Below are 14,529 nucleotides of genomic sequence, written 5' to 3'. Positions count from 1 at the left end.
GGGTTCCAACACACTTCCCTGGGCCACACCTGAAGTTAGTTCTACGACTGATGATGATTCTCCGTCCAAGACAAGTGACCTGCATAAAGTGAGCCAAACCAGTTGGCTGTGTCTGAGGCCTTCGTCTTGTGAGTGCATATTTCTTATGTGAAGAAGTCGTTTTCTGTGGGAAATTTCTCAGTAAGCTGAAGGTGCTACGACAGTCATGGTAGCAAATTTGAATTACTGTTAGAGTGAGATTCGAAGTAGTTGCTGCAAAGATCTGGTATCTTACATTTGAATATTGCATTTCGCAAAGTACAGAAGAAAATTCATGGTAGACTATTCTCTTGGAATTTTTGATAACATATCTTTTCATGGGGGTGGATAATAGATGTTTACATTAGTAAAGGAAAGACTGAAAAGACTTACATAGTTTGTGAAAAGCTAAGAAAGGTTCCTTTCACTGTTAAAAGCACACAAAGGTAGTACGATTGAATGAAAGCAGGAGAATAACCGTGCTTGGAGGATTGTTGTCTCTGGTGAGCTATCAATACAAGTTGAGGCCTATGATATTAAAATAGTGGTATCAGTTATTTGTGTAAGAGATTAATTTTCTGTTGGAGCTCTTCAAAGATGAGCACATATGGTAGAACTCAGCTAGAAAGTTATTAGTATGGTTTGTGCTTGCATTCCAACCACGAAGCTCCATTCTTCATATCATTGCAACAGTCTTGTTAACTTACTGTAATAGGAAACCACTTATTATGTAGGAAGTGATTTGATCAAATTATGATGTAGGGTCAAAAATGAATGTAATTCAATAGTGCAAACAATTTAGATGGATAGAAGATATATGTTGAAAACTTAAGCCACTATATTGTTTGTAGACTGTTGCGTTTATAATTAGCTGTATAGAGAGGTGTAGTGGTGCTGAAGATTTGATCAATCTAGGTTCTCGGGAGAGAGAAATGGCCACCATATGTGAGAATTGGAGGTTTATTAACTTTTGCCTGTCACATTAAAGCAGAGTTGGCCATTTTGTGCCAAACATCATGAGAGCACGATTTTTGGGTTTGCGTGATACTTCTAAGAAGTACTTGGTACAGTGGGACATTTCATTTAGCATTGCGTTGCAGCACACTTCGGTCAGCATGACACATTGTGGCAGAATAGTGGTGTTCACACTGTAAATCGTAAACTATTTGTCCGAGGTACAAAAGTAGTTAATAGTTCCAGTGGCTGTCTGCACAGAAAGAGGCAGTCTAGCAATTTACCATCGCAAGCCTTTAAAAGTAAATGTGAATTATGTAAAATTAGGATTATAATTCTCATTATCTATTATGTAATGTACAGTTGCATAATCAATGGGTACTGCAAATTTGCCATGGAACACTTATTACAATACCATGTGAAAGAATATAAAGATTTAGTTGATGTTGAAAGAGCAAAAGATTATAACAGTTGGACAGGATTCATTGTTCTGTGCGTCAAGGAGCATTTTGTGCTAAATTTGCAGGCATGGGATCATATTGGGCAAATAAGGAGCAAATTTTCTGATGTTGCACACATTATTCCACTGTCAATTCGAACAATTATCGGTGGAACTGAATTATGAATATGGAGACTTTTTACTGTGAAGTAAATTGGTCAGGTCAAGGGTCATGCTGTTGTTGAATTTATGAAGGAAAAGAGAGAGATTAGGAATGAAAATTAGAACATACAGAATGGATTGAATACCTTGCATTTTAAGTGGACTTGACTGCCCACAATAAGACATTGTATTATGAGAAACAACTTGTTTCTGATTTGATGGGAATGTATCTAAAAACAGTCGCAGTTGTGGAAGGAACGAATTCTGACAAAAAACACCATCAATTTTCCTAAGTTTACTGCCATGTAGAAAACATGATGTTTGAAGAATTTATTGTGGCCCTGAAATAATTATATTGATAGTTCTCTAAACGTTTTGAGAACACTGGCAATGCTACATCATTTGTCGAGACTATTTGCCATTACAGTTGAAAGTACCCGCTGTTCTTGTGCACATGGAACTGATTGATCTACAGTGTAATTCCCGTTTTAGAGACAAATTCATGGAAATTAGAACTCTCCAGGAGGTCTATATTGTTTTCCTCAGGAAGAGTTTCCAGGCCTCCATAATAACATGGTGGCAATTCTTCTAGAAAACCTGGAATTCTCAGAGAATTACATTCTGCTTGGAAAAATCAGAGAAATCTCAGGGAATTTCATGAAAACTCAAGATATTCTGTGTTTTTGACCTAGCATTGAAATTGAATTTTATTGAGTTTTACAAATAACAGATTTTGAAATACTCAAAGTGTGTTAATTATATGAATATTATTCCATATAAATTATTGATGTTTAAAAACTGCTGTCAAATTACTATTTATGGCTGGCATATTGCTGAACTGAGAGGAAAAGAAAAGGCCACTGTTTTGGTATGCTGCCCTTCATCTCCACTCTCACCATTAATTTATCAGGAGCTTCTTGACATCATTTTCTTCCTCATTCCTGGAATTCTCTTTTTTGTCTTCTTCTTTTCTTCCAAGATTGAGTAACCAACTTGAATACGGTTGGAAATGTGATAAAGTATTTCAGTCAACTTACAGTGTGGAAATCCTTTTTCAATTACTTAGCAACCTGAGTGCAAAAATGTGTGAAATTGTGGGCACCCTGCCATATGCAGGCAGCTTCTACCATATAAAACTTACATTATGTCTTTAGTGCCCGAAAATAATTAAATACCGAAAAATCCAGGATGGAATGCAACAATATTACGAGAAGGAAAGTTGCTACTCACAATATAGAGTGGAGATGCTGAGTCGCAGATAGGCGCAACAAAAAGACTTTCACAATTACAGCTTTCAGCCATTAAGGCCTTCCAACACACACACACACACACACACACACACACACACAAAACTGCAGTCTCAGGCAATTGGACCCCCCCCCCCCCCCCCCCTCTCTCTCTCTCTCTCTCTCTCTCTCTCTCTCTCTCTCTCTCTCTCTCTGTGTGTGTGTGTGTGTGTGTGTGTGTGTGTGTGTGTGTGTGTGTGTGTGTGTGTGTGTGTGTGTGTCGTCGAGAAAGGTCCCGAAAGCTATAGTTGTGAGAGTCTTTTTATTGTGACTATCTGCAAATCAGCATCTCCACAGTATGGTAAGTAGCAACTTTCCTTCTCATAATATTGTTAAATACTAAAAATTTGTTTTAGATGTGATTTATGCCATTTAGACGTGTAATATAGCTTGTATGTAGTGCAAGTACATTACCATTTAAATTTGGTGCTTTCGCAGATTCCCCTTCACACAAACGGTGTGGCGGTAGGGGAAACATTAAACCAGAAAAGACAGCCAGTGACATGCAAGCAAGAGCACAGCCCACATTCTGAATTCTTGGCCTCCCTGTTATTAAAGTACTGAATAGTACAGTAAATACATAGCTTTCTGAGGTTCATTTGTAATGAATGACTGATCATTCGAATGGTAGGCATTTATTGTCTCAGAGGAACATGTTGTCTATGAATGAATGTAAAACAGGATCTACTACAGATTATAAATATGTGCTTCCTCTACGCTTTCTGAAGACCTTGGTTCCATTTGTAGAATACTGAACTTGAACATGTATTTTACTTTCCTGGGAAGTCAAATCCAAGCTGTTATCAAATCAATGGTTGATTTAAACACCACACTGCTTTATTAGGCCTGGATGTATCAGAGGTGGTGCATCGTCGTCCTCTGACCGTTGAACTTACGTATGCAGCCAGTTTTAGCTGGGACCTACAGTTTAATCCAGACCCCCAAATACAGTGAAACTTGACATTTTTCACATTAATAAATATTTCCACTGGCAAAAGAAGCAAAATGCTGACTAAAATTATTGTACAATAATTGGGAATCAAACCTGAGACATTTGGTCTGTAGTGTGGTACTTTAGCATTGAGTCGCCAAGCCTTCTGATGTTTAGATCCGATAATGAAAATGAAGGTTTAGGGATATAAAGTCAGAATGTAACACAAGCTACTGTGCTGACTACTAACTGCATTTACGGTGATAATCATTTCCTTCACTGTTTATGTGTAAAACGGTTGGAAAGAGCAATTTACTTACTATATAGCTTGTTCATTGGAAAGAGCCACTATGTCTTCAGTTAGAATTTTTAGCCACTGGTTTTCTTCTAATAGGTGTTTCATATGTAAGTATACAGGTGCTTGCGAAGGTAAATAATAAACGAAACGTCATTTAAGAATGAAAGCTTATTTTAATAGGAGACAGTTTTTGATTCCAGATTTCACATAATCAGATAATTAATGGAAGTGGCAAGTAAGGTTTGTTTTCAACATGTTTGTGAGTATTTGGTTAATGCAATGGCATTATATTCTTAATTATTTTCTGTTCATCACTTGTCATCATCTTTTGGAAATTTTATTTTGTTTTCTTTGTATTTTTGATCTATCTAGTAGTTATCAACAGTATGGAACTGTCATTACTTATATTTAGATGTACTGTTTAGTTACTTGCAGCCCTAAGCATATCACCATGCTGTTCTTGGATATATTTTCAGTTTAGAATTTGATTTCAATTGTATTTAGTTCTTATCCAAGTATTATGTGTGAATTTCTGTTGAGTGATGCAGTAAATTTGTAGTGTTAACTAATATAAGGCTTTTTATTAAAATTTATTGTGAGTTGCTCATACTATGTAGTGTACTAGTGTCATTGAGTAGGTCAGCAGCATGCAGAGTGGAATTTCTGTGGCACAATCTAAAGTAATTCTTGGGCATGTCAGACATACTGTGATACTCTAGTAACTCTTTTTTTTCTGTTTGTGGCTAGTACTGATCTGTGCTGTGTGAGCCTAAAATACCTCACCCACTGCAAGTTTAAGAAATATGCTCCAGATAATGTGATTGAATTTGAAGCTTTGTCGTAACTTCTACTCAGTTTCAGCCCGTCTTGGGGATGTCGCCACGAACACTGAAGTGTACTTCCCCCAATTATTCCAGTGATTGAGGCTATCCATCTTCAACATTTTAGCTAGCTTCAAAAAGGAACCAAGGATGGCCCACACTCACACCCTGCAGCTGTCAGTACTCTGGGCACACCAAATGTACTATGAACTTCCTGCTTGACCAGTCTATTTTCCTGAGTGTCTACAACATTTGTCTAACATTCAGGCTCCCAATAACAAGCAGCCTTTCCTGTGTGTAAATTTGGATCTTGCAAGAAGATTGACTCCAGTACCAAAACAAGTGATTAGTGTGTACTTAGTTACACATAACCTTTCATATTTGTTGTTAAATTGTCATATGGGATGACTGTGCAGACAGTAGTCCCACTTGCCTTCCACCAAGAGATCTTTCATCCTGTTAGTGTCTGCTGTTCATTTTCATGTGACGACAAATTGTCAAGGTGAAGGGTGTTGGAAACTGCTGTTGTGGCAGTAATCTCTTAACAATAGTGGGGGCACAAAAAGTTCCATAGAGTTCTTACAGAGTAGATCAAGGAAGCGTACCTATGAAGATAGTTCTGTGGGTTATGCCAGGTAATCTAATTATTTCAGTGCTATAATTATTAACTTTTCATCCTAAGGTGAAATACACCAGGTAATGTAATTATTGCAGTGCTTATAATTATTCATTTTTCATCCAAAGACCAAATGGGAGGAAAAATTTGTAGTATTGCATAATGAAGATTACATATTATGCACTTTAGTTACTTGAAAAATTACATATTGATTCTGCCAGACCCAAGCTGAAACCTGCTTTCTGACAGCTGTGACATCCACATAAATAAAAGGGAAAATAAAGTAAAGAAAAAAGATATCAGGCATGCCTTGTGCACGTTTACACCCTTTCCTAAGATAACATACTTCACCATACACACAAGATGAAAAAGGTGTTTCTGAAGGACAGGAAGTCACAGGGATCGATGTACCCCTACTGACCTATTGGACCACAGCCAGAACAACTACTTCGTAAAAAATTAAATTAGTGCGCTGGGACCAGTTGAACAGCCAAATTAGTGAAGGGGAGGTGGATGTGTTAAATGGTAAACTTGGATAAGAGACACTAAAAAAAGATGGATGCATTTTTCCATCTCAAAAGTAAAACAGATCAAAAGGAGAGATGATATGTAGTAGCAAGGATTTCACAGGGCAGTAGGGTTTTCTTCTATGAAAGAAACAGCTGCTAACATCCAGTCTTACTATACATTAATATCATGTTTTGATAACATGTTGCATGTCTTCATAATATTGAAAAGGATAACACTTCCTAATGTTATGCAAAATTATATTTATTTGGTGACGAACTGGTTTTTGGCTTCTCAGGCCATCTTTAGGGGACAACTGTCGCAAATACAGATTGAAGTATTTGTAACGAAAACTTAATTTAACAAGGGGGAAAATGGAAATTGAGTATGACCACTTAATACTAGGCTGGCATTCTGTGTCATGTTTGTTGGTGCACAGTAGGGTCATCTTTCTGCTTTTTTTAACAGGATATAAAACTTCACATTCTACATTATCTGCATCGTTTCCTGCTAAATCAAAGGTTGAATCAGTTCCTCATGCCAGCTTCTCTCATGCCTCATGATCACACTTCAGCATTTTTAAATCAACCTGAGTGAGTTTACTCTATGCCCTCTGTCACTTGTTAGTAGCTACACTATTTGTCTAATTTGCTATGTGCCTTATACATTCAGGTGATGTATGAGAGAAGTTATTAACAGCTTGTCTGATTTGCTATGGGTCTTATATATTCAGGTGATATGTGAGAGAAGTGGAGTTTTATTTGCCTAGAAAACGCATTACATATTCCCTTTGAGATTTAGGACATATTTTAAGTGCTTGTCGGCCAGTGGCCTTGTCACTTTGGCATCACCGGTTTCCATCAGATCACTGAAGCTAAGTGCTGCTTCATAATTTTTTAGGTACTTTGCTAGGGGTTCTGTTTCATTCTGTGTGATTCATGCAACAGGCTTTTTTTTCATTATAAACAATAACAGTCGTTACTCTAAATGGTAGCAGCTGCAGTTTTTATGCAAATTTTGTGTTTTATAAGCATGTACCAAACTAGAAATATGAACATGAACTGATTTTTTGTTAATTCTGTGAGTTACTCCAAAGTATAGGAAAGTCCAATAACAGAACTGCTCAGCATAACAGCTGTTCTCATGAAAAGTGTAGTTTCTCCTTCAAGTAAGTCATTTAATATTTGCTATGAGTGTATATGTTTTTTGTATTGACAGTGCAAACAGTCCATTAGTAAGTGGAGCGAGGATTGTAAAAGAAGAGAGAAATAATTCAGAGTTAAGGCAACTCCACTTGGCGAGAAGAGTAATATTGGATGTTGCTCACAATAGCTACTAGAAGGGAATCATTTATGAATAGCAATGAACTTACTGCAGATGGTGACATGGGTTCCTTAAATCTCGGAATGTGTTTCCCAGGATACTTTCCAATCATTCCAACTGCATTAGTGTTGTCTTTAATGACATCAGTGGCAAACAAAAACAATCTCCAAATTATGTGTTTTTTTTACTGTATATATTGTTCCAAATTCTTTCCTTTTTAATTTACGGATATTTCTCCATGCCTCCTCCCATTGGTAAACAGGTAAGGCATACATTAAAACAGACTTACCTTAAAATATTTCTGCTGTACTATGAACTGTGGTGTGTACCACCTCCTTTGTTTGATTAACTGTTCAGACATCCAATTATTGGTTTAATGGATGCAGAACATGGCATTTTTACACACAACAATGTCAGAGTGAGTGATGAAAGCTCAAACAAATTCTAGGATTGAATTACAGATGTTTTGACTTTTATGGTGGCCTCCAAATCAGTTTTACCTACTTCGGTATTTATTTCGTCTCCCATCTAAGGCTTACCTATTTCAAATCGAGATTTTTGTCTTTTTTACGTGTAAATATTCCAGGATTCTGACCTATGGTGCATAGTTGGTCCAGATGCTTGGAGATATTTTGTACAGCCCATAACACATCATCATATATTTTTAAAATTTGTAATAGATGTCTGTAGCTGTGGACTAAAGTTAATAATTGTGTTTGAACCCTGTAGGCTGAATGAATAAATGTGAACTCTGTTGTCATTTCTTACTGACTAGTGAGAAGTGCATGAATAAATGAACTGTACGGTGGTGGGATGGCTTTCCATCTTTAGTCAATTATTTCAGTTTTCATACCTCAGTCAGTTGCAGTCCCTTACTGCTGAGTGTAAAAGTAATATTCCAGAAGTAAAGGTTTATTTTAAATCTTAACTATAGAAGATCTGATACAGAAGAGCCCAGTTACATTTCAGAGGTATAGATACCTGTCGCTATTCTTATGCTGAGCTTTGTGGTCATTATAGCTATATGAGGGAATATTTCCAAGTTTGGTTTTGGAATGTGAAATAACTGTTAGCTAAAATTGGTTTCATAAAGATATTATTTGATAGTTTAGTATTCTGGAGGGCAGCAGAGAACAAAATCTGTTTAGATTCTCAACACACTTGCAGGATATTGTTAGAGGATAATGTGGCAAATCCAAAATCTTCCCCATACACCTTCTGAACTGATACAGTGTTTGCACAGCTTCAAGTTACACTGAAAGGGAGAAAGAGAAGTCAGGTTAAAATTGAAAGCAGGTTAATTATAATTTAAGTAAATCATTGTCAATTAGTGTTCTACGGTTAAGTGTTTTCAGGATTTACAGTTATGCAGGATCCACAAAGATACCCTTCCTTTGTGTCATACAGTTGTGACAAATGAGTGGAACTGATTTCCTGTATTCCCACATACATTTGCCCTTATTGCATTTTTATGTTGTTTCCTCTGTTCTGTTTGTGTAGAAAACATTTGGGTTACCTTATTTTTTTAAATGTAATTCTTAAAAATTTATTTATTCTAGACCATCCTGGAAACTGTCTTTGATTAGCAGACCCAGCAAAGTAGTTTCAGTAACAAGTATTTAAAAGAAAGTCAGAAATTGTGATTTTCCTTTTTGTGAGCAATAAAATACTTTTTAAAAAATCAAATTTGTCATTTCATTGTTTTTCGGGCACTTTTGTCCAAACTCCAAAATATAACTGTTCTGGGAGCAGATTGGTGATAAATTCATCCCAATAACCGAGACCGATGTTTGTGCTAATATTTATTATTGAAGCCGATAACTTTAAGCGTTCTGTAAATACACACCCGATAGTTCATTTACAACAGTGTAATGAGCAATTGGAAGATATTCCAGGATTTTGTAGATATATTGTGAAGCGACGTTGGTTATCGCGCATTGACAAGCCGGTGAGTGTTTTTTTTTCCGATAATCTGTTTATGCTGTGCAGCAAATGGCTGTTTCATTGAACAGTATGTCAATTTTCTGGTTTTGTGCGTGGTAGCATCACTCGCCACTATAAGACTTCATAGCAGTTGATTTGTCACTGGACTTTCTTGGGTCTTAAGGAAAGGCAAAAAATTAACAAATTGTTACTTTTAAACCAGGAATGTGATACATAATCGTTGAATTGATGTGTGAAATATTACTACGTTCGTATCCGGTTCGAAGTCTTATATTTGAAAGATAGATTTATTCAGTCATGTTTAAAGAATATATCGTACTTGTCAAAATATAATCGAATTAACTGCATCATTGCACAGTTTGTACTGAAAAATTAATTCTGAAGACTTTAGTGGAGTTAAATATTGAAACGACTAGAGACGTGTTAGTTCCGGAGTCATCGGCAGCCATTTTATGTTGGATATGTTCGTCGTTTAGTTGCGAGTTGAGGTCAGGAAGATGGTTAAGTCTGAGGTGAGTACCGGGTTTGTTGTATAATTTACAAATGGAAAACGAAATTTGCAATGTTTTGTTAGTCGAAATGTAGTTGCAGAAAAAATTCACAAATTGTGCAATCCCATGTTCGCGAACATTTAACCTTCAGCTGTGTTCTTCAGACGCTTCTCGAAAGAAGGAATTGTTATCGATTAATGAAAAATCCTTTTTTGTTTAAGTAATTACTTTCACAATTGCATGTAACGAACTTAAATTTTTATTTTTGCTCATAATGTTGTGCTGAAACTTTTGAAAGTTATATATAACGATTTTTTATTGCGGAAAAGCAAAAAATATCTCAAATTTAACTTTTTACGTATTTATAGCCCTCTTCTTGGAAGTGTGCTTATGGTTTTTATTTAACTTGCAGGACAACAGAAGCGAACCTGAACATGTTCGGAAATTATTCATCGGTGGGTTGGATTATAGAACCACCGACGATTCGTTGAAAAAACATTTTGAACAATGGGGGGAAATTGTGGATGTGGTTGTCATGAAAGATCCTCAGACCAGGAGGTATGTCGCTGCACAAATTTTCTTTTCGTATCGGATTGCTTTGGAAGTCCAAATACAATAATAAGTCCTTATAAACGATTTAACTGTTCTACACTTAAAGTCGGTAGTAACCTATTTATTTAATGAGCGTACAGTAATTGACAAAAAAACTCTAGAACTTCGAAAATTTACAGGTCAAGAGGTTTTGGCTTTATTACATATTCTCGGGCGCACATGGTTGATGATGCACAGGCGGCTAGGCCACACAAGGTAGACGGACGAGTGGTTGAACCTAAACGCGCCGTGCCCCGTACGGAAATTGGCAGACCAGAAGCGGGCATGACAGTGAAGAAGCTTTTTGTGGGAGGCATAAAAGAGGAAATGGAAGAGGAAGACTTGAAAGATTATTTCTCTACGTTTGGATCTGTTACATCTGTTGCTATTGTTGTTGATAAAGATACACGTAAAAAAAGGGGGTTTGCATTTGTGGAATTTGATGACTATGACCCAGTTGACAAAATATGTTGTAAGTAGTCTTAAGATTTTGTGTTGATTTTCACTGTACCATAAATTACTTGCAGTATCGTGTAATGTATGAACAGTAATCTTAGACAAGAGTTTCACTTTTCAGTGTCACGGAATCACCAGATTCGAGGTAAACACATTGATGTGAAAAAGGCATTGAGCCGTGCAGAGATGGCTGCAATGGGAGGTCCAGGTGGAATGGGTCGTGGTGGAAAAGGTGGTTTGGGTGGCAGAAGTGGTGGTATGGGAGGTGGAATGGGTGGAGGTTGGGGAGGGAGAGATGGAGATTGGGCTGATGATGGCTTTGGTGGCGGTGGTGGAGGACGATGGGGAGGTATGTAATCTTAGTAGTTTATAAATTGATTGTGTTGCAGTTCAGCAGACAATCTGCATATATTTGTTGTATGTGAATGATAATAATGTTAATGTACTAATGAACAGGTTTGTATAGAACCCTTATTTTATAATAAAAGAGTGCATAAAGCAGTCAGTGAAAGTAGATGTTGAAAAAGATGTTCTGCTTGCAAGTATGTAGTTGCCCTAATTTTGCACTTGCTCAGAATTGAAATGCCATTAAATTTAAATTTGATTGTGCTCTACTTCGGAATCTTTATGATGTGTAGTCAGAAGTATAGTTTAAGTTGCACCATATTTAATAATTTTTCTTGTTAAACAACAAAGATGCATTATTAAATAAGAAAAGTTATATTACATAATTTGCTAATCTTGGATTGATCTTTTGATGCCTGTAATGTATTTATATTGTACATCATTTAGAAAAATTCTAGGGGCTTAACTATTTTTGCTCATAATTGGAACATGTGTAGCACTTGGTTTCATTTTTTGGGTGCTCATTCTGTTTTATTATTTTCATTTAGTTACATAATTTAAAAAAGAGTTAAATTCTGTCTTTGTCTGCAGGTGATGATATGTGGGACCAGCCCAGAGGCGGCGGTGGAAGTTGGGGAAGTGGCAGTGGGTATGGTGGAGGGGGTGGTGGTGGAAATTGGGGGGATGGTGATAGATTTGGTGGTGGCTATCAGCAAGGTTATGGAGGTGGTCCTATGAGAGGAGGTGGTGGTTATGGTGGGGGTGGTGGGGGTTATGGTGGGGGTGCTGGTAGCGGCAGTGGCAGACCTGGTCCATATTCCAGTGAACGTTACCGTGAGTATCAACAGATGGTTCAGTTTGACTGTCACTAAGATTTTAGTTTTATTTGAATTACAAGACTATTCTGAATATAGTGGCCCAATGTTAAACCTGTGTGACTTGGTTACTAGTTTGGCATAAACATTTGGTTCTCATTAATTAATTCTCGTAGTAAAACTAGATGTAATCTTGGTGTTCTAGGTGGAGGGGGATATGGTTCCGGTGGTAGTGGTTATGGTGGTGGATCAAGACGCTATTAACTACCATTCCCCATTTGACACACACACACACACAGGAGTACATATCAGGTATGTATGTTGGTTTTTGGAGATGCTGATACATGTTGGTTCTTTGGATGGGTGTCACTGTGAACAAAAACAGGTGTTCAGCAGTGGGAGACAGGTTTCTAGACATATCACTCTGCACCCTATTCCATGTCATCTTACTTGAAGGTACCTGCTTTGTTATTGTAGTGGTTTCTAGCTCTCGTTCCCTGTAAAATTGTAGCACAGTCTTTGTGTTTTTCAGTAAGTGTGTTTTTGATGTTTTTTTACTTAGGCAAGTGTGGCAGATTACAAAAAATCCATTCTTTGTAATTCTGTTGCAGCCAGTTTTTTTTTTATTATTATTATTATTTTATTTTTAAACACTAGGTTCTGTTTTTGGACTTCATCTCACTTCCTCCGCCGCACTCTCCTTTCTCCACCAAACCCTTAAATATTTGATAAATAGAGACTGTCTTAATTATCTGTGATGTGGTCTGCAGTAAACATAGGTTTCCCAAGTGATGAAACATCTGGTCCAAGTAGCAGAGTACAGACACTTTTTAAGACGCGGTCACTCATTTCCATCTTGAGCGTCTCAATAAAGTAAATTGGAAAATATGATAACTGAATGTGGCTGTTGATTGAGCAGGTGCAATGAGGTATGCTCCACTGAATTTTGAGTGGTTGCAAATTTCCCTTAAATCAGGTGCCTTAGTTACAGTTATTTAATTAATGGAACATATTTACATCGAACAGCAACATTTGTTTTTTAATGGCATAATTTTGTGTCTCATTAACTGTTTCAGTGTAGTCAGGTGTTCGCTTGTGCTTGTGAAGTCAAGTGTTTGGGTGATTGCCATAGTAGTTAATTTGTTTGGGTGCCTGAACTGAAGATTGAATGGTTAATACCACAAGATATTATTATTTGGTTTCTTATTGATTATTCGGATATCTGCTTCAATTAGTTGATATTTCTATGTGCAATATTGAGGTTGCATAGGTTAGTTTAGTGCCCAGTTTGTTAAATTCTAAGTATAAGTTTTGAACTAACACTTTTTGCATTTATTCAGGTTCTGCATAGGGCTAGCAGAGAGAGAGAGAGACAGACAGACAGACAGAGACTGGGGTGTACAGTCATTCAGGCTAGCAGTAACGGGCAGACAGGCCGTCAAAGAGCAGGGACATGTACTCACAGGACTTCAGTGCAGTTCTACGTAGTTAGCGGAAAGCCAGTATTGGAGAATTCAGGTTACTTCGTGCCAGTTTTATTTATACAGCTAGTCCTATCTGTGATAGTAATTTTAAGTATCTTTTTTCCCTTGTACAAGAAAGTTAATGCTATTCATCAAAATATATACTGTTAGACATTTCAGAAGCAATTGCTTTCCATCGTATTTCCGTTAAGTGACCATTGATTGTTGGTGTAGTTAGGTGATTGAAGTAAATGTAGTAGTTTCTTGATAAGCCAAAGCGAGAGAGAGATAGAGCAATAGTAACAGTTGTTTTCAGTTTACTGTTTCAGAATAAGTTAGAGATTATAGATTCCCCCTGTTAATGTAAAATAATGACCATGGTGGTTTTATTTACATATGCATTAGGAGTAAGAAGTAACAGGCTGAATTCTGTAATATGTCAAGTCAGCAGCTGGATGCAAAATATTATGGGATTTTCTGCAGAGTATTTTGCAGAAGGCTATTTTGTAGGATCCTGTAAGCGGTTGGATATGTTGGGGGGGCAACTTTGTAGAATAAGTTCAACCAGGACAACATAATTAAATTATTTTGTTGTGAATTACCTGATTTAATTGATTTTTTTTGTGCACCTTTTCCCTTTTCCTGTTCATGCTAATTACCTCACATTTTGATCTTTTGAAGATTGTCATGTGAGCTACAGCTACTCACCCTACCTGTTTAAATATTTAAAGTTCAATTTGTGTGACTCAGAATTAATTGAGGTTTGCTTTAATATGAATTTGACAATTTAGTTTGTAAGTGTTAATTATGTATAGAGGAATCATTCCAAATTTTTGTTGTGAAAATAAAAAAGAAATTGAAATCATGTTTTTGTTGTTAATTTTTCACTTTTTACCTTCTACTCCTTCAATTTGTGGACAAAATGTGAATTACTTTCATTAGCAATTCATCATAGGTAAGACTTTTGTTATCTATTTAGAATGCGTGCAGCTCTTTGTGCATTACGTTAAAAGTATGAGGTGGCTACAAAAAGTGTTGAGATTTGCAGCAATAATTCAATTCGGTATGC

At 36.7% G+C, this 14,529-nt stretch overlaps 1 protein-coding gene across 1 annotated transcript; it reads left to right on the top strand.

Annotated features, from left to right (window-relative positions):
- The first annotated feature begins 3,092 nt into the window (after positions 1–3,092).
- LOC126293588 (heterogeneous nuclear ribonucleoprotein A1, A2/B1 homolog) lies at positions 3,093–14,325 on the top strand. Its single transcript, XM_049986862.1, has 7 exons — positions 3,093–9,811; positions 10,203–10,348; positions 10,522–10,853; positions 10,959–11,186; positions 11,774–12,016; positions 12,203–12,309; positions 13,338–14,325. The coding sequence occupies exons 1-6, from the start codon at positions 9,797–9,799 to the stop codon at positions 12,259–12,261; spliced, it is 1,023 nt and encodes a 340-aa protein (XP_049842819.1). The 5' UTR covers positions 3,093–9,796; the 3' UTR covers positions 12,262–12,309; positions 13,338–14,325.
- The last annotated feature ends 204 nt before the right edge of the window (positions 14,326–14,529 follow it).

The sequence above is a fragment of the Schistocerca gregaria genome, chromosome 10, assembly GCF_023897955.1.
Source record: "Schistocerca gregaria isolate iqSchGreg1 chromosome 10, iqSchGreg1.2, whole genome shotgun sequence".
NCBI classification, from domain to species: Eukaryota; Metazoa; Arthropoda; class Insecta; order Orthoptera; family Acrididae; genus Schistocerca; species Schistocerca gregaria.
Note: the sequence above shows the minus strand (reverse complement) of the source record. Positions and strands in the feature narration are given on the sequence as shown.